Genomic DNA, 24950 nt, shown 5'->3' on the forward strand with positions numbered 1-24950 from the left:
ATGTATTTATTTATTTGTTTTTTGAGAACGAGTTTCGCTCTCGTTGCCCAGGCTGGAGTGCAATGGTGCAGTCTTGGCTCATCACAACTTCTGCCTCCCGGGTTCAAGCAATTCTCCTGCCTCAGCCTCCAGAGTAGCTGGGATTACAGGCATGCACCACCACGCCCGGCTAATTTTGTATTTTTAGTAGAGACGGGGTGTCTCCGTGTTGGTCAGGCTGGTCTCGAACTCCCAACCTCAGGTGATCCGCCCGCCTCAGCCTTTCTTAGAGTCCCAAAGTGTTGGAATTATAGGCACGAGCTGCTGCACGTGGCCTGATCATTTCTTTTTGTTTTTCTTTTTTTTGAGACAGAGTCTCACTCTGTTGCGCAGGCTGGAGTACAGGGGCACAATCTCAGTAGCTCACTCTAGCCTTGATCTCCTGGGCTCAAGTGATCCTCCCGCCTAAGCTTCTTGAGTAGCCCAAACTACAGGCACGCACCACCATGCCCGGATGATGTTTTTTATTTTTAATAGAGATGAGGTCTCACTATGTTACCCAGGCTTGTATCAAACTCCTGAGCTCAGGCTATCCTCTCAGCTTGGCCTCCCAAAGTGCTGGGATTACAGATGTAAGCCACTGCACCCAGCCTCTTTTCCTTTAAACAATGATAAAAACAATAGCAAAAGAAAACTTTGAAAAATAGACATAGGATCTGACTGTGTTGGCCAAGCTAATCTCAAACTCCTGGGCTCTTAGCAACCCTCCCACTTTGGCCTCCCAAAGTCAGGCATGATGGTGGGCGTCTGTAATCCCAGCTACTCAGGAGGCTGAGGCAGGAGAATCACTTGTACCCAGGAGGCAGAGGTTGCAGTGAGCTGAGATTGCGCCATTGTACTGCAGCCTGGGCAACAGAGTGAGACTCTGTCTCAAGAAAAAGCATTATGGAAAAATATAGGCTGGGTGCGGTGGCTCAAGCCTGTAATCCCAGCACTTTGGGAGGCCGAGACGGGTGGATCACAAGCTCAGGAGATCGAGACCATCCTGGCTAACCCGGTGAAACCCCGTCTCTACTAAAAAATACAAAAAAAACTAGCCGGGCGAGGTGGCGGGCGCCTGTAATCCCAGCTACTCGGAGGCTGAGGCAGGAGAAGGGCGTAAACCCGGGAGGCGGAGCTTGCAGTGAGCTGAGATCCAGCCACTGCACTCCAGCCTGGGTGACAGAGCGAGACTCCGTCTCAAAAAAAAAAAAAAAAGAAAAATATAATTTAATAAAGGGCCTCTTCCCAAATGGCATCAAGTATTATAGAGACCTGTCTTAGACATACAAAAATAGTAGGAGAAACCTTGAAGTCTTCCTGATTCTGGGGGAAAATCCTACCGAGGGTTTCAGGGTCTAACTTGCCGCACTAACTTAATAGAACCACTGTCTGTTCTCTTTTGAAAAGCTGGACATCTGTTCTGCTGTTGTGTCTTGCCATTCTCCTGAAGAACAGAGGCACACCGTAATACCCAACACTTCCCCTTGCATTCTATGAGGTAGGTAAAGTATATTATAATAAATACTTCTTTAAAACGTTGAACCTTAATTCAAATACCAAAAAAGGGAGGATTTGCATTGCTATTTCCATATGTCTTGCTGCTGACTTGGAGATGAGATTATACTGCTGTCATATCCTACTTTTACTGCTAGGCATATGGTAGATTTAGACAATTTGGCAGTATGGTTTTGTAACATAGGTGGGTCTTTCCATGAAACCCTTGGATGCAAACTTGGTTCTTGCTGACCACTTCTCTTACTCAAAGTAAAGAGAAGACTTACATATCTTGACGTAATCCAAGTTCCTAGTAACTGTGGGAGAACTTCTTGAGTGGTAAATTAAAAACAAGATACTACAGGAGGACAGAGGCTAAGCTTTTTGATAATTGGACCAGAAATTGCTAATGTGAAATTTTGTTGTTTTTTTGTTTGTTTTTGTTTTTGTTTTTGCTTTGAGATGAAGTCTTGCTCTGTTGCCCAGGCTGGAGTGCAGTGGTGCGATCTCGGCTCACTGCAACCTCTGCCTCCCAGGTTCAAGCCATTCTCCTGCCTCAGCCTCCAGAGTAGCTGGGATTACAGGCGTGTGCTACCACACCCGGCTAATTTTTGTATTTTTAGTAGAGACAGGGTTTCAGCATCTTGGCCAGGCTGGTCTTGAACTCCTGACCTTGTGATCCACCCGCCTTGGCCTCCCAAAGTGCTGGGATTACAGGCATGAACCACCACACCAGGCCATTTTTTTTGCGGGGGGGATGGAGTCTTACTTTGTCACCCAGGCTGGAGTGCAGTTGCGCGATCTTGGCTCACTGCAACTTCCGCCTCCCAGGTTCAAGCAATTCTCGTGTCTCAGCTTCCCACGTAGCTGGGATTACAGGCACAAGCCACCATGCCTGGCTAATTTTTTTGTTGTTGTTTTGTTTTGTTTTGTATTTTTAGTAGAGATGGGGTTTCGCTATGTTAGCCAGGCTGGTCTCGAACTCCTGACCTCAGAAGATCTGCCCACCTTGGCCTCCCAAAGTGCTGGGATTACAGGCATGAGCCACCATGCCTGGACTTGTTTTTTGTTTTTTTTTTTGTTTTGCTTTTTGAGACAAGGTCTCACTCTGTCACCCAGGCTGAAGTGCAGTGGCGTGGTCATGGCTCACTGCAACCTTGACCTCCTGGGCTCAAGCAGTCCTCCCACATCAGCCTCCTGAGTAGCTGGGACTACAGGCACTCGCCAGCACACCTGGCTAATTTTTGTATTTTCTGTAGAGACGGGGTTTCATCATGTTGCCCAAGGTGATCTCAAATCCCTGGGCTCAAGTAGTGCTCCCACCTCGGCCTCCTAAAGTGTTGGGATTACAGGCATGAGCCACTGCCTCTTTTTTTTAAATTGAAACTTTTTGTTGAACTCACACATTTGGGTTCTTTAAATTTATGTTTTTATGAGTAAATTTAATGGGAATGAAAGCATAATTGAATTTTTTTGTGTGTGTGTTTGAGGAGTGCTTCATTTCCAGGCAATAAAATGCTAATTCTCATCTCTGTCTCTCTTAGATTACAGCAAGATGGAAATACCAAATCCCCCTACCTCCAAATGTATCACTTACTGGAAAAGAAAAGTGAAATCTGAATATATGCGACTTCGACAACTTAAACGGCTTCAGGCAAATATGGGTGCAAAGGTAAAAAAATAATTCCCAAGTGAAAGTTTATGTATTTCAATATACTGATCCAATGTAAAGGGGTTGGAATTTTTTTTTAACTTTCGTTTTGAAATCTTAACAGGGCCAGGCGCAGTGGCTCACACCTGTAATCTCAGCACTTTGGGAGGCTGAGGCAGGTGGATCACCTGAGGTCAGGACTTCGAGACCAGCCTGTCCTACCTGGTGAAACCCCATCTCTACTAAAAGTACAAAAATTAGCCAGGCGTGGTGTCGTGCGCCTGTAATCCCAGCTACTCGGGAGACTGAGGCAGGAGAATTGCTTGAACCCAGGAGATGGAGGTTGCAGTGAGCCGAGATGGTGCCACTGCACTCCTGCCTGGGTGACAGAGCAAGACTCCATCTCAAAAAAAAAAAAAAAAACAAAAGGCCAGGCACGGTGACTCATGCCTGTAATTCCAGCACTTTGGGAGGCTGAGTCGGGCAGATCACTTGAGGCCAGGAGTTTGAAACCAGCCTGGCCAACATGGTGAAACACCGTCTCTACCGAAAATACAAAAATTAGCCAGGTGTGGTGGTCTGTGCCTATAATCTCAGCTACTTGGGAGGCCGAGGTAGGAGAATCACGTGAACCTAGGAGGCGGAGGTTGTGATGAGCTGAGATCACACTACTACAATCCAGCCTGGGCGACAACAGAGCAAGACTCCGTCTCACAAAAAAATAATGTATTTATTAATTAGTTAAGTAACAATGTATCTTTTTTTTTTTTTTTGAGATGGAGTCTCGCTCTGTCGCCCAGGCTAGAGTGCAGTGGCCGGATCTCAGCTCACTGCAAGCTCCGCCTCCTGGATTTACACCATTCTCCTGCCTCAGCCTCCTGAGTAGCTGGGACCACAGGCGCCCACCACCTCGCCCGGCTAGTTTTTTGTATTTTTTAGTAGAGACGGGATTTCACTGTGTTAGCCAGGATGGTCTCGACCTCCTGACCTCGTGATCTGCCTGTCTCGGCCTCCCAAAGTGCTGGGATTACAGGCTTGCGCCACCGCACCCGGCCTAGTAACAATATATCTTAATCTTTTTCATGGCTTTGCTAGGCTTTGTATGTGGCAAATTTTGCAAAGGTTCAAGAAAAAACCCAGATCCTCAATGAAGAATGGAAGAAGCTTCGTGTCCAACCTGTTCAGTCGATGAAGCCTGTGAGTGGACACCCTTTTCTCAAAAAGGTACTTTGGGGAGTTTAAGCTCAGTCTTCCTCTCTTCCTTGGGCTTAAAGCTTTTTCCTATATTTGTGACTTTTTAGAGAGTGAATAAGTAAGACAAGGTATGGTGGCTCACACAAGTATTCCCAGCTATTTGGGAGGCTGAGGTGGGAAGATCGCTTGAGGTGAGGAATTTGAGACCAGCCTGGGCAACATAGACTGTGTCTCTAAAATTTTTTAAAGAAAATTAGCGAGACGTGGTGGTGCATACCTGTAGTCCCAGCTACTTGGGAGGCTGAGGTGGAAGGATTGCTTGAGCCCAGAAGTTCAAGGCTGAAATAAACTATGATTTCACCACAACACTCCAGTCTGGGTGACAGAGAAAGACCCTAAGTCTAAAAAAACAAAAAGGAAAGAAAGGAAATAAATAAATAAATAAGGTTAAGGTTAATAGATAGTTATTTTAGTCAACTTTGAATTATTAAGATAGTAAATCTGTAGCTTCAAGAATAATCTTGGGGGCCGGGCGCAGTGGCTCACACCTGTAATCTCAGCACTTTGGGAGGCTGAGGGAGATGGATCCACTTGAGGCCAGCAGTTCAAGACCAACCTGGCCAACACAGCAAAACACTGTCTCTACTAAAAATACAAAAGTTAACTGAGTGTGGTGGTGCATGCCTATAATCCCAGCTATTTGGGAGGCTGAGGCCTGAGAACCTCTTGAACCTAGGAGGCAGAAGTTGCAGTGAGCCAAGATCACGCCACTGCACTCCAGCCTGGGTGAAAGACTGAGACTGTCTCTCAAAAAAAAAAATAAATAATAAATAAATAAAAGAATGTTCTAGTTAAGAAACTTTGGCAGGACGCGGTGGCTCACCCTGTAATCCCAGCACTTTGGGAGGCCAAGGTGGGTGGATCACCTGAGGTCAGGCGTTTGAGACCAGGCTGGCCAACCTGGTGAAACCGCGTCTCTACTAATAGTACAAAAAAATTAGCCAGGCATCGTGGCGCACTTCTGTAATCCTAGCTACTAGGGATGCTGAGGCAGGAGAATCGCTCGAACCTGGGAGGTGGAGGTTGCAGTGAGCTGAGATGGCACCATCGCACTCCAACCTGGGCAACAAGAGCAAAACACCATCTCCAAAAAAAAGAAACTTTATGAAAATAAATTATTATCATTATTATTATTTAGAGAGAAGATCTCACTGTGTCACCCAGACTGGAGTGCAGTGTCATTATCATAGCTCACTGTAACCTCCAACACCTGGGAAATAGATAATATTTTTCAAATATAAAAAGTAAATATTATCCAGGCATAGTAGTGTATACCTATAATCCCAGCTACTTGGGAGGCTGAGGTGGGAGAATCACTTGAACCCAAGAGTTCAAAGCTGCAGTGAGCTATGATCTCCAGCCTGGGTGACAGAGTGAGACTCTGTCTCTTAAAAAAAAGAAAGCAGAAGCCGGGCACAGTGGCTCATGCCTGTAAACCCAGCACTTTGAGAGGCTGAGGCGGATGGATCACCTGAGGTCAGGAGTTCAAGACCAGCCTGGCCAACATGGTGAAACCTTGTCTCTACTAAAAATATAAAAATTAGCTGAGCATGGTAGTGTGCACCTGTAATCCCAGCTACTTGGGAGCCTGAGGCAGAATTGCTTGTACCCGGGAGGTGGAGGTTGCAGTGAGCCAAGATTGTGCCACTGCACTCCAGCCTGGGCAACAGAGTGAGACCCTGCCTCAAAACAAAAAACAAAAAGCAGATGGTGTATTGAGAGCAAATATCTTTCCTGAATCAGAATGTTACTATAATTTCTATACCACTTTGCTTCTCCATGTACTATCCCTATCACCTATGCAGCTAAGTTGATGTCCACTGTTTTAAGGTTTAGGTCTTCAGAAAACTTCCTCATCTCTCAGGACTTTCAGAGGCTCTTTATTGTTATATACGACCCAAGCAGAACAACAGTTTGAGTTGAAGTAAACATCAGTTGAGTATGGGAAGTACTATGCTGAACTCTGTAGAGGACACAAAGGTGAAGAAGAGTCCCTGCTTTTGGCCGGGTGTAGTGGCTCACACCTGTAATCCCAGCACTTTGGGAGGCCAAGTCAGGATGATTGCTTGAGTCCAGGAGTTGAAGACCAACGTGGGAATATTTAGTGAGACCCTGTCTCTACAAAAATAAATAAATAAAATTAGCTGGCTAACTGGATGAGTAGCACATGCCTGTGATCCCAGCTGCTTAGGAGGCTGAGGTTGGAGGATGGCTTTAGCTTGGGAGGCAGAGGCTGCAGTGAGCTGTGATTGCACAACTGCTCTCAGCCTGGGCAACAGAGTGAGATCCTGTCTCAAAAAAAAAAAAAAAAAAGTTTCTGCTTTCCACAGGTTTGCAGTCTAGGGATTCCTTTTGCAAGATGATGTTATAAAACTCTCAATTTGTTAATTTGTTTTTAAATTTTTTTTTTTGTTTGAGATGGAGTCTCGCTCTGTCACCATGCTGGAGTGCAATGACGTGATCTTGGCTCACTGCAACCTCCGCCTCCCGGGTTCAAGCGATTCTCCTGCCTCAGCCTCCCGAGTAGCTGGGACTACAGGTGTGTGCCACCACGCCCAGCTAATTTTTTTTTTTTTTTTTTTTTTTTTGAGACGGAGTCTCGCTCTGTCGCCCAGGCTGGAGTGCAGTGGTGCGATCTCCACTCGCTGCCAGCTCCGCCTCCCGGGTTCACGCCATTCTCCTGCCTCAGCCTCCAGAGTAGCTGGGACTACAGGCGCCCACCACCATACCTGGCTAATTTCTTTTTGTATTTTTAGTAGAGACGGGGTTTCACTGTGTTAGCCAGGATGGTCTCGATCTCCTGACCTCGTGATCCGCCCGTCTCGGCCTCCCAAAGTGCTGGGATTACAGGCGTGAGCCACCGCGCCCGGACTAATTTTTGTATTTTTAGTAGGGACTGGGTTTCACCATGTTGGCCAGGATAGTCTTAATCTCCTGACCTCATGATCCTCCTGCCTCAGTCTCCCAAAGTTCTAGGATTACAGGCATGAGCCACCATACCTGGCCAAATTTTTTATAATTTTAAATGCCATCTGAATATTCTTAGTTTAATTTATTAGTTTGTAAGAACTAGAGGCTACTAAGATCATTTTTTTCCTTTTTTTTTTTTTTCTTGAGATAGAGTCTCGCTCTGTTGCCCAGGCTGGAGTGCAGTGGCTCACTCAACCTCCGCCTCCCAGGTTCAGGTGATTCTCATGCTTCAGCCTCCCAAATAGCTGGGATTACAGGCGTGTACCACCATGCTCAGCTAATTTTTGGATTATGTTTTTGTAGAGATGGGGTTTCACCATGTTGGCCTGGCTGGTCTCAAACTGACTTCAAGTGATCCGCCTGTCTTGGCCTCCCGAAATGCTGGGATTACTGGCATGAGCCACTATGCCCGGCCAATTTTGGAAGGAAATTACATTTCTTTCTTGGGTTATATGCCCGTCTTTCCCTCTCCATGTCATTGCTTATATTTCAGTGTACCATAGAGAGCATTTTCCCGGGATTTGCAAGCCAACATATGTTAATGAGGTCACTGAACACAGTTGCATTGGTTCCCATCATGTATTCCTGGTCCCCTCTCCAGCAGAACTTTATGGTATGTATTGAAAGCACTGGGGTGGTTATTTAAACTGTATGATTATCTTATGTTGATATGCCAGAGCTCCTCTTAGGGTAAAGATTGTCCAATACTTAACAAAGCTAGGACATGCAGGGCAGAACAAGGTAATTAACTTATTCTAAACAATATATATTGCAAGTTATTCTAACTTGTCAGATTTTATGCTCTCTCATGTGTGCTTTGGAATTGATGCTGGTTCTTTTTTAAATGAATAAGATTGAGCAAGACTTCAATTTTCTCTTAGTACCTTGGCCCAATATTATGCACAGTTAAATGCAGTCTAAATCAGACTCTTGAGGCTTGAGCAGGTTGTCTGCTCCCTGTTGATGGAGTAATCCTTTCTGAATTCTCTAAATGCAAGATGCTACAAAAACAGCTGAGACAACAGACGTGCACACAGTCCTTTCATCTGGGCCTTTGTGCTGACTCCTGTTAGGATTATTTGTGGTTTTGATCATCATTCCTCTCTAAATACTGCCATTGCTTATCATCTGCCTGGTGACAGATAGCCGTACTACTGGTTGGAATGAGGTCGAGGTTTATAGAAGGGAATCATCTCTTAGAATAAAACTTCAGAATAATTTTACTTGCTACTTGGGGATTTTAGAATGACTGTATTCTCTGCTGAGCACCTCACTCCCCCAAAATTATTTACTATTGTTTACTGCCAAAAAATATCCATAGCCTAGGCTGCAGTTGACTTTAGGTTCCCATTGAGTGTGACTGGCATGAGTTGTAATCATAATTTTTTTTTATTATTAGAGAATCTTAGTCCATTTTATAAAATACTCATGTCTTATGGTTACCCAATTTATTTTGTAGTTAAATTGCACATCATAATCTTAGAAGCCTTCATTTTTATTTATCCATCTATCTCTCTACTTATGAAAACAATTAGCAACTTTTTTTTTTTTTTTGAGACGGAGTCTAAGTCTGTTGCCAGGCCGGAGTACAGTGGCACGATCTCAGCTTACTGCAACCTCCGCCTCCCAGGTTCAAACGATTCTCTTGCCTCAGCCTCCCTAGTAGCTGGGACTACAGGCGCACTCCACCATGCCCAGCTAATTTTTTGTATTTTAGTAGAGACAGGGTTTCACCATGTTGGCCAGAATGGTCTCAATCTCCTGACCTCGTGATCCGCCTGCCTCAGCCTCCCAAAGTGCTGGGATTACAGGCGTGAGCCACCACGCTTGGCCCCATTTGAGGTTTTTCTGGCAAAACAAAATGGCCAGTGTTTAAAATGCAGGAAACTCTGGGACAAAGGCATTTTTCAGGAGACTCAAGCAGCAAACAAAGTTCAGCAAAGATTCCACTAAATAGGAAAGAGGAGATGCATGATGGCTTCATGGAATGAATGACATCTGGTTTGATTTCAGGTAGAAGATGAGACGGTTTTGTGCAATATTCCCTACATGGGAGATGAAGTGAAAGAAGAAGATGAGACTTTTATTGAGGAGCTGATCAATAACTATGATGGGAAAGTCCATGGTGAAGAAGGTAGCGGTACTGAACTCTTTGGGAGAAAATTTTGTTAGAATCAGGCCTCTTATTTGGTACCTCATCATCTCGCCATCTTGCTTTTATCTTCTGCCCCATGGGGCACACACTGAAGAATATTTCAATGTCATCACATGACTGGGAGTTAAATTTTTTTTTTTTTTTTGAGATGGAGTTTTACTTTAGTTGCCGAGGCTGGAGTGCAGTGGCGCAATCTCGGCTCACTGCAATCTCTGCTTCCTGGTTTCAAGCAATTCTCCTGCCTCAGCCTCCCAAGCAGCTGGGACTACAGGTGTCTGCCACCACGCCCAGCTAGTTTTTGTATTTTTAGTAGAGATGGGTTTTCACCATGTTGGTCAGGCTGGTCTCGTACTCCTGACCTCAGGTGATCCACCCACCTCGGCCTCCCAAAGTGCTGGGATCACAGGCATGAGCCACCATGCCTGGCCCAATTTTTTTATTTTTATTTTTTTTAGAGACAGGGTCTTACTCAGTCACCCAGGCTGGAATGCAGTGGCACAATCATAGCTTATTGTAGCCTCGACCTCCTGGGCTTAAGTGATTTTCCTGCTTCAGCCTCCTGGGGGCTGGGACTACAGGTGCACTCCACCACATCTGGCTTTTTTTTTTTTTTGAGACAGAGTCTTGCTCTGTCACCCAAGCTGGAGTGCAGTGGTGCAGTCTCGGCTCACTGCAAGCTCTGCCTCCCAGGTTCACGCCATTCTCCTGCCTCAGCCTCCTGAGGTAGCTGGGACTATAGGCCCCCACCACCACGCCCGGCTAATTTTTTGTATTTTTAGTAGAGACGGGGTTTCACCTTGTGAACCAGAATGGTCTCTATCTCCTGACCTCATGATCCACCCACCTCGGCCTCCCAAAGTGATGGGATTACAGGCTTGAGCCACCACGCCCGGCCCTGGCTTATTTTTAAAATTTTTTTGTAGAGATAGAGTATCACCACATTGCCCGGGCTGGTCTTAAACTCCTGGCCTCAAGTAATCCTCCCACATTGGCCTCCCAAAGTTCTGAGATTACAAGAGTGAGCCAACATGCCTGGTCCAAAATACCCTAGTTCTTTCTTTCTTTCTTCCTTCCTTTCCTTCCTTTCCTTCCTTTCCTTCCTTTCCTTCCTTTCCTTCCTTTCCTTTCCTTCCTTCCCTTCCTTCCCTTCCTTCCCTTCCTTCCCTTCCTCCCTCCCTCCCTCCCTCCCTCCCTCTTTCTTTCTTTCTTTCTTTCTTTCTTTCTTTCTTTCTTTCTTTCTTTCTTTCTTTCTCTAGTTATTTCTGATTCAAGCAGCAGAAACAGAAATAAAAATTATTTAAAGTACCCTCATTAAATTTTAAAAGGAGTTGGGACATAAAAGGATTATGTAGTAATCAGTGGCTGGAGAGAAAGTTTATTGTATAAATAAGTTTAATCTTAGGACTTAGTTTTCCATAAGTACATCCAAGATCATTTTGTTCTCTATTTCTCTTTCTCTGAGAATGGCAGTGAGCCTCTCTGCCATATTTCTTTGATCCAGGCATCCCCTAGATGGTTTTAATAATCTGAATTTCCTAAAAGCGATTGTTTGGATTTAGTCGTAATTCTAGAAAAGTCTGTCCATGTGTAAGAAATGGAAAGAGGAGAGGCTCCCCATCAATTTGTAAACCAACAGCCCCACCTGCTCTTTTGACAATTGTAGGCACTGTTGTGATGCTGTTGAACTACATTATTTGTCCACAGTGCCTCCTAGTGTTCAAAGACCTCCTAAATTGTAGTACATCTCCATAAAGTACAATTTTAGGAAAAATTGCTGTATTTTGATTTAGAGACGTCATTACTGACTCACCAGCAGCAAAGCCAAGAGAATTTTCATTTTTTTATTTTTTCTCTGCCCTACCAGAGATTGTTTGGACAAACTTTCATGAGATTTTGAACCAGAATCAGAGTTGACTTGTGACTGAGGAAGTGAAGTTCTTCAGTAAGAATAAAGCCTGTGGCTGGGCATGGTGGGTCACACCTGTAATCCCAGCACTTTGGGAGGCTGAGGCAGGCGGATCACCTGAGGTTAGGAGTTCACGACCAGCCTGACATGGAGAAACCCCGTCTCTACCAAAATACAAAATTAGCCGGGGTGGTAGCACGTGCCTGTAATCCCAGATGCTCTCGAGGATGAGGCAGGAGAGTCACTTGAACCCAGGAGGTGGAGGTTGCAGTGAGCTGAGATCGCCCCTCCAGCCTGGACAACAAGAGCAAAACTCTGTCTTTTAAAAAAAAAAAAAAAAAAAAAGAATAAAGCCTATAGCTGTATTCCTACTCTAGCCAGCTGCCTACTGCATGTGTAGTAGCCAGTCAAATGATTGTAATTTCCAGATCTCCCATGTGAAAATGTACACAATGTGACTTATCTGGGCCTCTGGAGTGAGCACAAGAAAACCTGCCTAGGGGGACTAATGGAATGTGAAGTCACCACTGCTCATCCTTCGAATCCTCATGTTTCAGAGATGATCCCTGGATCCGTCCTGATTAGTGATGCTGTTTTTCTGGAGTTGGTCGATGCCCTGAATCAATACTCAGATGAGGAGGAGGATGGGCACAATGACACCTCAGATGGAAAGCAGGATGATAGCAAAGAAGATCTGCCAGTAACAAGAAAGCGAAAGCGACATGCTATTGAAGGTACATAGCACTGGCTCCCTTATTCCGTTTTTAAAGTGACAGGGATAGGGAAGAAGGAAGAACTGGAAAGGTTTGTGGCCTATTAAAGGCTATTGGTGCTTCTTGTTGGTTCACTTAAAAGGAGAACATGATCATTAACTGATAGCTTCAGGTAGCTGTGACTTAGGTGAAGAAGAAAGTAGAAGAACTGACAGAATAATCATTGCTATTCATTTCTAATTTTATGTGTTATGTGAAATTGGGATCATGCCAATTTATGTATATGTATATATCAAATTGTATATCCCTTTTTATTTAATCTTATGAGTACTTTTCCATGTCACTGTTTACTTAATTTAAAATTTAATACCTTAATTATATTATATGTTATTTAATTATACACTATGTCCGGGGACATAGTGTATTCTCTTTTATTATATCATAATTATAGTATCAGTCTAGTTCTTCAGCATCCACTTTATGATAGGATTCTTCTGTGTTCAGGTCTCTCCATGAACACACTTTTTACCTCCAAATTTTTATTTTTATTTTAAAAATCTATTATTTATTATTTTTTTGAGACAGAGTCTTGCTCTGTCACCCAAGGTGGAGTGCAGTGGCGCAATCTCGGCTCACGGCAGCCTCCGCCATCCTGGTTCAAGCGATTATTGTGTGTCAGCCTTCCAAGTAGCTGGGACTACAGGCCTATGCCACCAAACCTGGCTAAGTTTTGTATTTTTAGTAGAGTTGAGGTTTCACCATGTTGGCCAGGCTGGTCTCAAACTCCTGGCCTCAAGTGATCTGCCTCCTTGTACTGCCCTTCCCAAAGTACTGACTGGGATTACAGGCGTGAGCCACCTCACATCCAGATTCTAACGGGGACGGTGGATTTTGTGGTTAGTATGTAGACTACTCTAACTTCCTTATTTACTGGTAGCCTATATCAGATAAGTTCAGATAGCACTGATGTTTATGTATCTCCAAACAATCAGTGGTTAGGTAACAAAGCAGCTCTAATCAAAATGCTGCACAGATCGCACAGATTTGTTTGCATGTTCTGATAATCGCACTCAGGAGCTTTTTGTCATTTTCAATTCAGGCAACAAAAAGAGTTCCAAGAAACAGTTCCCAAATGACATGATCTTCAGTGCAATTGCCTCAATGTTCCCTGAGAATGGTGTCCCAGATGACATGAAGGAGAGGTAGGGAAAGTTGTCCCACTTAGGCTGTATACAGAGTACTCGGGACAAAACCTTTATTCCCTTCTAATTTTTGGTTTTAAAAAGCTTTGTTTATGGTAAAGGCGTTATGATTTGCCTGTACTTGGATTATTTTTGCTTACTCAATTACCTCTGAATGCCCCCCTTACTATATTAAGGGTCTTTGTATACTGGCTTTTGAGTGGGTCTGGGCAGAGAACTTTTACTCTGCCATTTTTCTGGAGAGTTACTCCAGCACCATCTCATCAAATCCTTCCCTCCCCTTACTTTCCAACATTTGCCCAACCCAGCATAATTACCATGGTGTACCCACTTTAGTTATCTATCATTCTCTTATCAACTAGACCTATAAAAAACACCCATCCTCCCTTGGCAGACCGTAGGTGGGCTACTGTCAGTACCCAATCTGTATTTCCTCAGTGGAGGCGGTCCCTTGGAGGAACTCTTATCTCTCTTTTCTTAAATAGGTATCGAGAGCTAACAGAGATGTCAGACCCCAATGCACTTCCCCCTCAGTGCACACCCAACATCGATGGCCCCAATGCCAAGTCTGTGCAGCGGGAGCAATCTCTGCACTCCTTCCACACACTGTTTTGCCGGCGCTGCTTTAAATACGACTGCTTCCTTCACCGTGAGTGGGGCTACTCTGTTTGAAATGCTCTCCTCTCTTCCATCCCCAGCCACTATTTCCTTCTCTTTGTTCTGGTTTCTCGTCTAGAGTTCCTGGCTTCTGTTCTGACGTTTTACAAAGGGTCAGTTCTATTTTGCCTTGTTCAGTTATAGTGCAACATGCTCTGCATGATCGGGACAGGCTCGCCAGCAATATATCTGTCCCTCAGGACCTCCTAGCTTTGAAAGCATTGTGTTGGCGTCAGAAATGACTGAATTCTGTGCACCCTGATAGTAGCTGTTTATATCGAATTCTAACTCCTACAATAGCTCTCTAATTCAATTTCGTTTTTCCTCATCTTGTCAAGTGGATAGACCACTGGCAACAAGACAGTTTTTGTTTTCCAGCTTTTCATGCCACCCCTAATGTATATAAACGCAAGAATAAAGAAATCAAGATTGAACCAGAACCATGTGGCACAGACTGCTTCCTTTTGCTGGTATGTTCTTAAGCTGTTCTGGCATTATTAACTTCACAGAAGATTGAGCAGGAAATGGTCCTTAGGCTTTCTGCCTCTGGGAACACAAGCCACGTGAGCCAGTACGTAGCACTCTGGGGGTCATATAGCACAAATAAAACATGGTTTTTGCTCTTAAGGAGTTCCCCAGTTACTGTGGGACCGCTCTTAAGGAACTCCCCAGACATGGTAGGACTATAACGTTAGTCTGATGGAGTGCAGATTCAAAAATCATTAAAGGCTTGCCTGCGCTAAATATCATCTGCTTAGATTTCAGAGCCTAAAACTGTATTGTTAGAATTGGAGCAAAGTGCCGGGGGGGTGCGTACGCTCTCTAGTTTCTTTGCTATCTTCTTATAAACACATATAACTATGAGACGGATAGCACGAGATGATGCTGATGTCTTGTTGTGATTGACCAGATGGACCCTTCCCCGATGGACAGACCTTATGAAGCAGCATAAATAACCTGGCATATTGGGGAGGCAATATACTGAGAGCTAGAAGGAAATAGATCAACTGGACTTGCCAAAGACAGTTTGGTTTTTTTACCCAATAGGATGAGCCTAGGCGATGAGTAAAATATCTTGATAAAATTTCTGCCACCTATTAAAATTATATAGCCAGCCAAGTGCTTTTGGAACTATCTTTAGTGGGATAATAGACGGAAAGATGGTAGAGAATGCTGTTGGGCACACATGTGGAAAATGGGCCGTACAGTAAAAGCAAAAGAATAGATGTTATTGGGTTTATTTTTTTCCTAATGTGTATTGACTCCTTCCTATGTGCCAAGTACCATAGTAGGCCCTTAACATACCTTGTCTTATTCTCATCCTGTAACAGTGTCATGAGGTAGAGGAAACTATGGATTACAGAAGTTATATATTTTGCCTAAAGTTTGTTGATAAGTCAGTGGTATGGCAGTGATGAAATTCAAGCCAGGGTCTAACTCCACAGGTCATGCTTTTAAAATTACTCCATGTTTTTCATCCAGGCGTGGTAGTACACGCCTGTAATTCCAGCACTTTGGGAGGCCGAGGAGGGTGGATCACTTCAGGTCAGGAGTTTGAGACCAGCCTGGTCAACATAGTAAAACCGTGTCTCTACTAAAAATACAAAATTAGCCAGGTGTGGTGACACATGCCTGTAGTGCCAGTTACTTGGGAAGCTGAGATAGGAGAATTGCTTGAACCCAGGAGGTGGAGGCTGCAGTGAGCCGAGATCATGCCACTGCACTCCAGCCTGGGTGAGATGGTGAGATTCCATCTCAAAAAATAATAATAATAAAATGAAATTACTCCATGCTTTAAAAAAATATATACCGTGTTATGTCAACATACCAGCAAATAAGTCAAAAGGGCATTGCCTTTCTCACGGGAGTCACCCTGATACCCTGTACGTGTATTACAAAGATGCTGCCAATGCCTGAAATGTATGCATGTTTAACTTACAGAGATATGTATGCACAGTTTTTCTTTTATTGCGTTTTAGGTTTGAGTTCATATTAAATATAATGCTGGACTATTTTCCCCCAACTGTTTATTGAGAACATTTTCAATCATGCAGAGTTGAAAGATACCTTCTTCCTGGATTTGATAACATTTTTTTCTATATCTCCTTTCTCCATATATGTGTGTATGTATATCTTTTGCTGAACCATTTGACAATAAGTTGCAGACATTGTGATGCTCATTTGGTAAATGTTTCAGCATAAAGACGTTCTCTTACATAACCACATTATTACACCTAGGACAATTAACAAAAATTGTATAATATCCTCTACTACCCATTCTATTAATATATTTCAGCTGTACTAAGAATAGCTATTTTTGTGTTTTGTTTTGTTTCCAAACCAGGATTATCCAGTCAGGCATCATATTTGGTTATTATGTTTTTTGTTTTTTGTTTTTTTTTTCTGAGACAGAGTTTCGTTCTTGTTGCCCAGGCTGGAGTGCAATGGTGCAATCTCGGCTTACTGCAACCTCTGCCTCCCGGGTTCAAATGATTCTCCTGCCTCAGCCTCCCAAGTAGCTGGGATTACAAGCATGCGCCACCATACCCAGCTAATTTTTGTTTTTTTAGTAGAGACAGGGTTTCTCCATGTTGGTCAGGCTGGTCTTGAACTCCCGACCTCAGGTGATCAGCCTGCCTGGCCTCCCAAAGTGCTGGGATTACAGGCGTAATAAGGCCTCCAGCCTTATTATGTCTTTTTACTCGTTTTTTTTTTTTTTTTTTTTTTTTTTTTGAGATGGAGTCTCGCTCTGTCGCCCAGGCTGGAGTGCAGTGGCCAGATCTCAGCTCACTGCAAGCTCCGCCTCCCCGGTTTACGGCATTCTCCTGCCTCGGCCTCCCGAGTAGCTGGGACTACAGGCGCCCGCCACCTCGCCCGGCTAGTTTTTTGTGTTTTTTTGGTAGAGGCGGGGTTTCACCACGTTAGTCAGGATGGTCTCGATCTCCTGACCTCGTGATCCGCCCGTCTCGGCCTCCCAAAGTGCTGGGATTACAGGCTTGAGCCACCGCGCCCGGCCTACTCGTTTTTAATGTCAAATAATTCTATCACTTTTTAAATCTTTTTAAAAGTTCCAGGCTGGTTGTCTTGTAGGATGACCCACACCCTGGATTCATCTGTTGTTTTTTCACAGTGTCATTTCTTTGTTCTTCTGTCTTCTCTTCCTTATAACCTAGAAATTAGGTCTGGAAATTTGATTTTATTTATGTTAAAATGTTTGACCATTATATTAAAATGGTGGCTCATGCCTGTAATCCCAGCAATTTAGGGGGCTGAGGCAGGTGGATAGCTTGAGCCCAGGAGTTCGAGACCAGCCTGGGCAACATGGCAAAACCCCATCTCTACAGAAAATACAAAAATTAGCTGGGCTTGGTGGTGTGCGCCTATAATCCCAGCTACTTGGGAGGCTGAGGTGGGAGGATCACTTGAGCCTAGAAGGTCAAGACTGCAGTGAGCTGAGATCATGCTACTGTACTTACTTGCCTGGGTGACAGAGCAAGACTCTGTCTAAAAAAAAAAAAAGAAAAAAAATATATATGTTTAAAATAGTATAAGTGATACTGTATACTTCACACACACCATAGGCACATAATACCAGGCTCAGTTAATTTCAAAACTTCTCTTTTGGAATTTCCTTTAGGCCCTACTGTATATTATTCCAAATTCCAAATATCCTCAATGATGGTTAACCTTTTTTTTTTTTCATTTTATTACTCAAAAAAGCTTCATTTTTAAATTGAGTTTTCTGACCCTGTGCCTTCAACACTTTCACAACAATTTTCTGCTCCTCATTAAGGAGCTCACACTTGCTCCTGTACCAATACATTCAGCACACACGGATACACCACAGGCCCTGCTGATGTGCTTTTTGTTTTGGACAATCTCATAGGAACTTTAGGTCTCATAGCACAAACCCCCCGAAGTCTGCTGGGCACACTCCACATGCAGATTTCAATGCTTTCCCAGCCCTCTTGGTATAAAGGTAATCAGTTCTATTACCAGGGGCTCAGGAGAGCCTAGTTTTGTTAAAGGCTGTATTGTAGAAAAGCCTACATGTATGTCAAATGCTGGACCATTCTGAGTGCCTCTAGACAATGTCCCTGGAAGATAAACCTTTATTTTGTAGAAATAGATTTAGTTTTCAGAAACAGCTAGGAAGTCTTTGTAAACCAAGTCTGATGAGAATATATTGATGATCTAGCTGAGTGATAATTACTTCATTTTTTTAAAAAAGGGGTGATAGCTGTAAAATAATGAAACAATATTCTTCTGAGTTTCATACACAGATTTGGGAGGAAGTTTCAAAATTAAGTAGTAAGATTGTACAGATTAAGCATTACACATTTTATTAAGGAAACAGAGAAAGTGTGGTAGAATGGAAAGAATAGTGGCCTAGGGAGACAAGGAGCACTGATTCCTATACCCCTCTGGAACTATTAGCTGCATACTCTCAAGCTAGTTTTTTCCGCTCTCTGAATCTCATTTCTTCATCCTTAGGAGAATGTGTTTTCAAATTCCAAACAACTAACACGCAAGTTAATTTTAGATACAACTCACAGGAAAACTGAAGACACAGATGCATAGATTATATCTTTTTTAAGATTATAGGACATTAGCTGGCGTGGGGGCATGTGCGTGTGGGCCTAGTTACTTGGGAGGCTGAGGCAAGGGAATCACTTGAGCCCAGGAATTCGAGGCTGCAGTGAGCCATGAACAGGCCACTGCACTCCAGCCTGGGCAACAGAGAGAGACCCTGTCTCACACACACACAAAAAAAGATTATAGGACAACTCTTTTGTGAAAAAAATATGTTTTTAAGTTTTGTTAATCAGCTCTCTCATTGTTATGTGATCATACTTATTATATGGTACAGAGAAAGAGAAAAGACACTATTACTGTATTTAAGCACAGATGTTGTAAAAATGAAGGTTTGTGGTGATGAGATCAACATGGTGACTCTGGGCCTGTTCCTGTTTCCTGTCTGTAATGTGTCCACTGCAGGAAGGAGCAAAGGAATATGCCATGCTCCACAACCCCCGCTCCAAGTGCTCTGGTCGTCGTCGGAGAAGGCACCACATGGTCAGTGCTTCCTGCTCCAATGCCTCAGCCTCTGCTGTGGCTGAGACTAAAGAAGGAGACAGTGACAGGGACACAGGCAATGACTGGGCCTCCAGTTCTTCTGGTACGATGAACAGAAAATGAAGACTTTTTCTTTCCATGCAAGGACTCTGGTAAACCCAGGATCACTGCCTGACACTTAACTTCACTACCTCTTAAAAATTATAAATTCTTTCTACAAGTTTTGTAAACAGTAAAGATGGGGAATATTTTCTTTTCTTTCTTTTTTTTTTTTTTTTTTTTTTTGAGACAGTCTCTCACTCTGTTGACCAGGCTAGAGTGCAGTGGCACTATCTTGGCTCGCTGCAACCTCCACCTCCCAGGTTCAAGTGATTTTCCTGCCTCAGCCTCCCAAGTAGCTGAGATTATGGGCGCCTGCCACCACACCTGGCTAATTTTTATATTTTTAGTAGAGACGGGGTTTCGCCGTGTTGGCCAGGCTGTTCTTGAACTCCTGACCTCAGGTGATCCTCCTGCCTCGGCCTCCTAAAGTGCTGGGATTACAGGCGTGAGCCACCCCGCCTGGCTAATTTTTGTATTTTTGGTAGAGACAGGGTTTCGCCTTGTTGCCCAGGCTGGTCTTGAACTCCTGAGCTCAAGGAATCCACCCATCTCAGCCTCCCAAAATGCGGGGATTACAGGCGTGAGCCACCATGCCTGGCCTAAAGATAGGGAATATTTTCATTCCTAACTATTATACTACCTTTTAAAGCAAAATGAAGTACTTCTGAGTTTGTGACAAACTACTGATGACAACTGCATTGTACCTTCTTCTGATTCTGTTATTTCTTCCCTTCTCAGAGGCTAACTCTCGCTGTCAGACTCCCACAAAACAGAAGGCTAGTCCAGCCCCACCTCAGCTCTGTGTAGTGGAAGCACCCTCGGAGCCTGTGGAATGGACTGGGGCTGAAGAATCTCTTTTTCGAGTCTTCCATGGCACCTATTTCAACAACTTCTGTTCAATAGCCAGGCTTCTAGGGACTAAGACGTGCAAGCAGGTACCATCTGAAAGCAGCAGAACAAATGGGCCCCTCCTTTCACGTGTTGCTGTGTCCAGCCCTTTGCCATCTTATTAGGCTGTGTGTCTGGAGAGAAGTTGTCTTAAGTTCAGTCCCTGATGAGCCTGTGCATCTGTGAGTTTCCCAAACATGGTCCTTCTGCAAGTGCCAGGCCTAATGATGTTTGGGGACCCGCCTCCTCCTTGCTGAATGCTCATTTCTGTCTGGACTCTATTTAATGCTTCTGGGTCCTGCACTCTTTTATTTCTTTTTTTTGGCTCCAGCCTCCTTTCTAAATGTGTGCCCCTTTCTTAGAAGGGACTCCCAGGTCTTTCTGTGGCTCTTCTAGCGCACATACTGCTGCAGCTGCCGCTCCCTCCACCACTCCGTCAGCCTCCTCAGTCATTTTATTCTCCACATTTTCTATCACTAGATTCTCTTCATTTTGTCTTTGAGACAGGGTTTCGCTCTGTCACCCAGGCTGGAGTGCAGTGGCATGATCATAGCTCACTGCAACGTCTGCCTCCTGGGTTCAAGCAATCCTCTCCCCTTAGTCAACCAAGTAGCCGGGACTACAGGTGCAGGCCACTTTGCCCAGCTAATTTGGTTTTTTGTTGTTGTTGTTGTTGTTTGAGACAGAATCTCACTCTGTTGCCCAGGTGGGAGTGCAGTGGCATAATCTTGGCTTACTGCAACTTCCGCCTCCCGAGTTCAAGTGATTCTTCTGCCTCATCCTCCCAAGTAGCTGAGATTACAGGTGTCTGCCACCACACCCAGCTAATTTTTTTTTGTTGTTTTATTTTTTTGAGACAGAGTCTTGGTCTGTTGCCCAGGCTGGAGTGCAGTGGCGCGATCTCAGCTCACTGCAGCCTCCGCCTCCCAGGTTCAAGTGATTCTCCTGCCACAGCCTCCCGAGTAGCTGTGATTATAGGCATGCACCACCATGCCCAGCTAATTTTGTATTTTTAGTAGAGACGGGGTTTCACCATGTTGGCCAGGCTACTCTCAAGTTCCTGACCTCAGGTGATCCACCCGCCTCGGCCTCCCAAAGTGCGGGGATTACAGGCGTAAGCCAACGTGCTTGGCCATTTTTGTATTTTTTTTTAGTAGAGATGGGGTTTCACCATGTTGGCCAGGCTGGTCTCAGACTCCTGACTTCAAGTGATCAACCCACCTCAGCCTCCCAAGCCCAGCTAATTCTTAAATTTTTTGTAGAGATGGGGTTTCACCATGTTGCCCAGGCTGATCTTGAACTTAGGCTCAAGCCGTCCACCTGCCTCAGCCTTCCAAAGTGCTGGAATTAAGATGCGAGCCACCACTAGATTTTGGCCATCACTGGATTTTCTAATTATCACCCCCAATAACTGGGCCTGGACCTCACCCTTCTCACTCATACCATCACGAGAAACACAGTTGACAGCAGCCACTGATGCTCCGGAGACAGGAAAAGACCACAGTGAGAAGACAGACTGAAGAACAGGGACAGGGAGGCAGGTGTCAGGGCCAGCATGTCCAATAGGAAAGGAACCCCAGTGCTTTGGCTTCCTAGCTTCTGAGAGGAGACTCTGTGGCCTCTACTTCATGTGTCCTGTACTGAGAACAATTAATAGAACCATGGACTGGGCGAGGTGGCTCACACCTAGAATTCCAGTGCTTTGGGAAGCCATGGTGGGAGGATCGCTTGAAGCCAGGATTTCAGGACCAGTGTGGGCAACAAAGTGAGACCCTGTCTCTACAAAACAAAACAAAACAAAAAAGCCATGCACCTGTAGTCCTAGTACTCAGGAGGCTGAGGTGGGAAGATGGCTTGAGCCCAGGAGTTCTAGACTACAGTGAGCTATGATGGCACCACTGCACTCTAACCTGGCCAAGAGTGTGAGACCCTCTCTCTCTAAAAAAAAAAAAAAAAAGAACCATAAGCTGAAGTGCCCTTTGCTTTCATTTTGGAGCTCATAACCTATTTCCCTGAGTCACAGGTTCTCAATGTAACCATCTATGGATTTGTATGCAAAAATATTCTTGTCTGTATTTTCCTGAGAATATTTACAGTTTTCAAAGATCCCCCCAAAGGGCCAATAGACCCAACAAAGAAAAGGAAAAACTAAAAACCAGTGCTTTAAGAGAAAAAACGCATCCTATTGAAATGGCCAAAGCTCTGGCATATTTATACCAAAAGAGGGAGCTAATATTTAGCCCACTGAAACCATTCCTGTTCTGTCCTGTCCTGCCTTACACTCAGTTACACAAGGCACAGAGTTACCTTCCTAAAAAGAAGATACTATTGGTCACAATCAGCCCGCTCTTCTACCCGTGGCTTGGTAGAAAGAGTAGGTGACAGCTTCTGGCCAGGGGTGTGTTACTGTGCTAAGTATTTCTCCTTTCCTGAGTCAGGATAAATAATTAGGAATGAACTTCAGAGCCAGTGACCCAATCTCCCAATGGCACTCTGTCTCTCCCTGACTGACAAGAGGCTCAGTCAGCTGCCTGAGTTCCTCAGAACCCTCCTAAGACCAGCACCCAGTTGGGCCACTTACCTGACCCCCTTGCTCGAGGAGTGACAGGCCCTGTTGGATTTCTCTTCCAGGTCTTTCAGTTTGCAGTCAAAGAATCACTTATCCTGAAGCTGCCAACAGATGAGCTCATGAACCCCTCACAGAAGAAGAAAAGAAAGCACAGGCAAGGGTTGGACAAAGTGTTTTGTTTTACAGCCAGGCTGTTCCCTGTGCTCTGACCTCCCCTTGGAGTTCCCATCTGCCTCCCTCTTTAGCAACCACACAGGCTGTGTAAGCCCATCAGCTTGGCATCACATGACTGAGAGCCAGCCTCCTGAGTGCTCCCCAAGGGTCTGTGCCTTGGATCAGCCCTCTGCTTGTCCCCAGGTGCTGTGGACCATGACATAACTGGCTGTTTTTCTGTTTAAACTCCTGGCCAATAGGACATGAGCTGGCTTCATGGCTCCACTCCGAAGCCATTTCTCCTTGTTGGTTTAGTTACCACCTTACCCATTTCTCAACTCTGACCAGAGTTTATTTATTTATTTGGTTTGTGTTGTTTTCTGAGTTACATAATAACACTGTCTTCTAGCTAGCCTTTACTTAGGTTAGAAGTTTTTTTAAAAAATTGTACCCTGGCTCTGTTCCCTAATGACTATCACCTATCAGAGGAAGGAGCTGACACCACTTCTAGATACAGAAGGAAATCCCTGTGACTCTTCCCTTTCAGTTCTTTGGGAGAAGATTCCTGAAAGGCCACCTCCCCATCTTGAAACTCCCCCATATCTCCACCTCCACAAAGACAAAGGGAGAGATGGGGAGACAAACAATAGCTTTATAATAGACCGATAGGCTTGGGCTTTCTTTTGTTTCTGTGTTGTGTTCTTTTATGTTATTTGGTCGTTTGGGAGGGGTTGTGTTTAAGTTTAAATCTTGTAGCACAGGCCAGCTGGATTTAGGATGGACTCTTGCTTCTGTATACCAAAGTCGTCTTGTTGAGGGGTTTGGGAAGATACTCCCCAGTCATCAAACACAGTCCCTCAGAGCAAGTCACGTTGTCATTTACCTGCATTTACAGAGCTCCCTAGAGCCGTGACTGAGACTTATCCTTCCTGTCTTTTTCAGATTGTGGGCTGCACACTGCAGGAAGATTCAGCTGAAGAAAGGTAAGTTCTACCAGGGCATTCTTCAGCAGTTCAGTTGGAGGCTTCACCCTGTGGTCATCACCCTACCCCACCTCCAGCTGCACTTGTTGACCCTGTGCCACTTCCGCAGATTACAGAATTCTCTGCAGCAACTGAGAACAGCTCAGCCTCTCACTGCAACTGAGAAGACCTCTTAGGAGGTAGCATTAGGGGCCTTGTGATCGGTGATTTTTCTTTTTTTTTGAGATGGAGCCTTGCTGTGTCACCCAGACTGGAGTGCAGTGGCACAATCTCGGCTCACTGCAACCTCCGCCTCCCAGGTTCAAGCAATTCTCCTGCCTCAGCTTCCCGAGTAGCTGGGATTACAGGCATGTACCACCACTCCCGGCTAATTTTTGTATTTTTAGTAGAGATGGGGTTTCACCATGTTGGCCCAGCTGGTCTCAAACTCCTGACCTCAAATGATCCACCTGCCTTGACCTTGCAAAGTGCTGGGATTACAGGCATGAGCCACTGTGCCTGGCCAGTGTGTGACTTTTCTAGTGTGCCATTTGCTAGGTTCCAGACCTCATTTAATGTTTAGAATAGCTTCCCTATCACCTATCAAAGGAAGAAGCTGACACCACTTCTAGATACTTCTCTGTAGCATCTCCACATCCTCCCCACAAAGCAGACCACCCCATTGCAGCTTATGAATAACAGTCATCCCTGTCTTCTCACTTCAGGTGCTAAATGTGTGTCCAAGGAGATTGTTAGGACCAGCCTCCTCTGAATCAGGGCAGCTGGACACTTGGGAGGGAAGATAGCTGGAGCGTATGGTCACAGCAGCGTCTTCCTCTGTTCTCTCTCCTAGATAACTCTTCCACACAAGTGTACAACTACCAACCCTGTGACCACCCAGACCGCCCCTGTGACAGCACCTGCCCCTGCATCATGACTCAGAATTTCTGTGAGAAGTTCTGCCAGTGCAACCCAGACTGTAAGTGTGCTGTGCCTTCCCTATAGTCTACCAAAACAGTCGGCACCAGTGTGCCCTAGGCTTGCCCCATTCCTGTGCCCTTTACTACTTATGAGCCTTCTGATAGTCTCTTTGCTGTGTTTTAGGGATTCTACAAATGAAATAAGTGCATGAGATCTGCAAGAGTCATTTCTGGAAAACGTTTAGGTTCATGATTGT

At 44.7% G+C, this 24950-nt stretch overlaps 1 protein-coding gene across 6 annotated transcripts in view; it reads left to right on the forward strand.

The window, feature by feature from the left end:
* The window catches only part of EZH1 (enhancer of zeste 1 polycomb repressive complex 2 subunit), a 48003-nt gene that overhangs the window by 12654 nt on the left and 10399 nt on the right, over window positions 1–24950 (forward strand). For 2 of the 6 annotated variants that reach the window (XM_008012606.3, XM_008012603.3), the window contains exons 2-15: window positions 1429–1519; window positions 3060–3187; window positions 4262–4390; window positions 7884–8003; window positions 9404–9524; window positions 12009–12185; window positions 13264–13366; window positions 13852–14015; window positions 14402–14493; window positions 19022–19202; window positions 19940–20136; window positions 22721–22812; window positions 23754–23794; window positions 24627–24752. In XM_008012606.3, the coding sequence (XP_008010797.1) occupies window positions 3071–3187; window positions 4262–4390; window positions 7884–8003; window positions 9404–9524; window positions 12009–12185; window positions 13264–13366; window positions 13852–14015; window positions 14402–14493; window positions 19022–19202; window positions 19940–20136; window positions 22721–22812; window positions 23754–23794; window positions 24627–24752 (1660 nt within the window). In that variant the 5' untranslated portion in view covers window positions 1429–1519; window positions 3060–3070. The remainder of the gene's footprint in view (window positions 1–1428; window positions 1520–3059; window positions 3188–4261; window positions 4391–7883; window positions 8004–9403; window positions 9525–12008; window positions 12186–13263; window positions 13367–13851; window positions 14016–14401; window positions 14494–19021; window positions 19203–19939; window positions 20137–22720; window positions 22813–23753; window positions 23795–24626; window positions 24753–24950) is intronic. The other 4 variants (XM_008012605.3, XM_037993161.2, XM_008012607.3 and 1 more) reach the window with 4 other exon arrangements.

The sequence above is a fragment of the Chlorocebus sabaeus genome, chromosome 16 (assembly GCF_047675955.1).
Source record: "Chlorocebus sabaeus isolate Y175 chromosome 16, mChlSab1.0.hap1, whole genome shotgun sequence".
In the NCBI taxonomy this organism is placed as follows: Eukaryota; Metazoa; Chordata; class Mammalia; order Primates; family Cercopithecidae; genus Chlorocebus; species Chlorocebus sabaeus.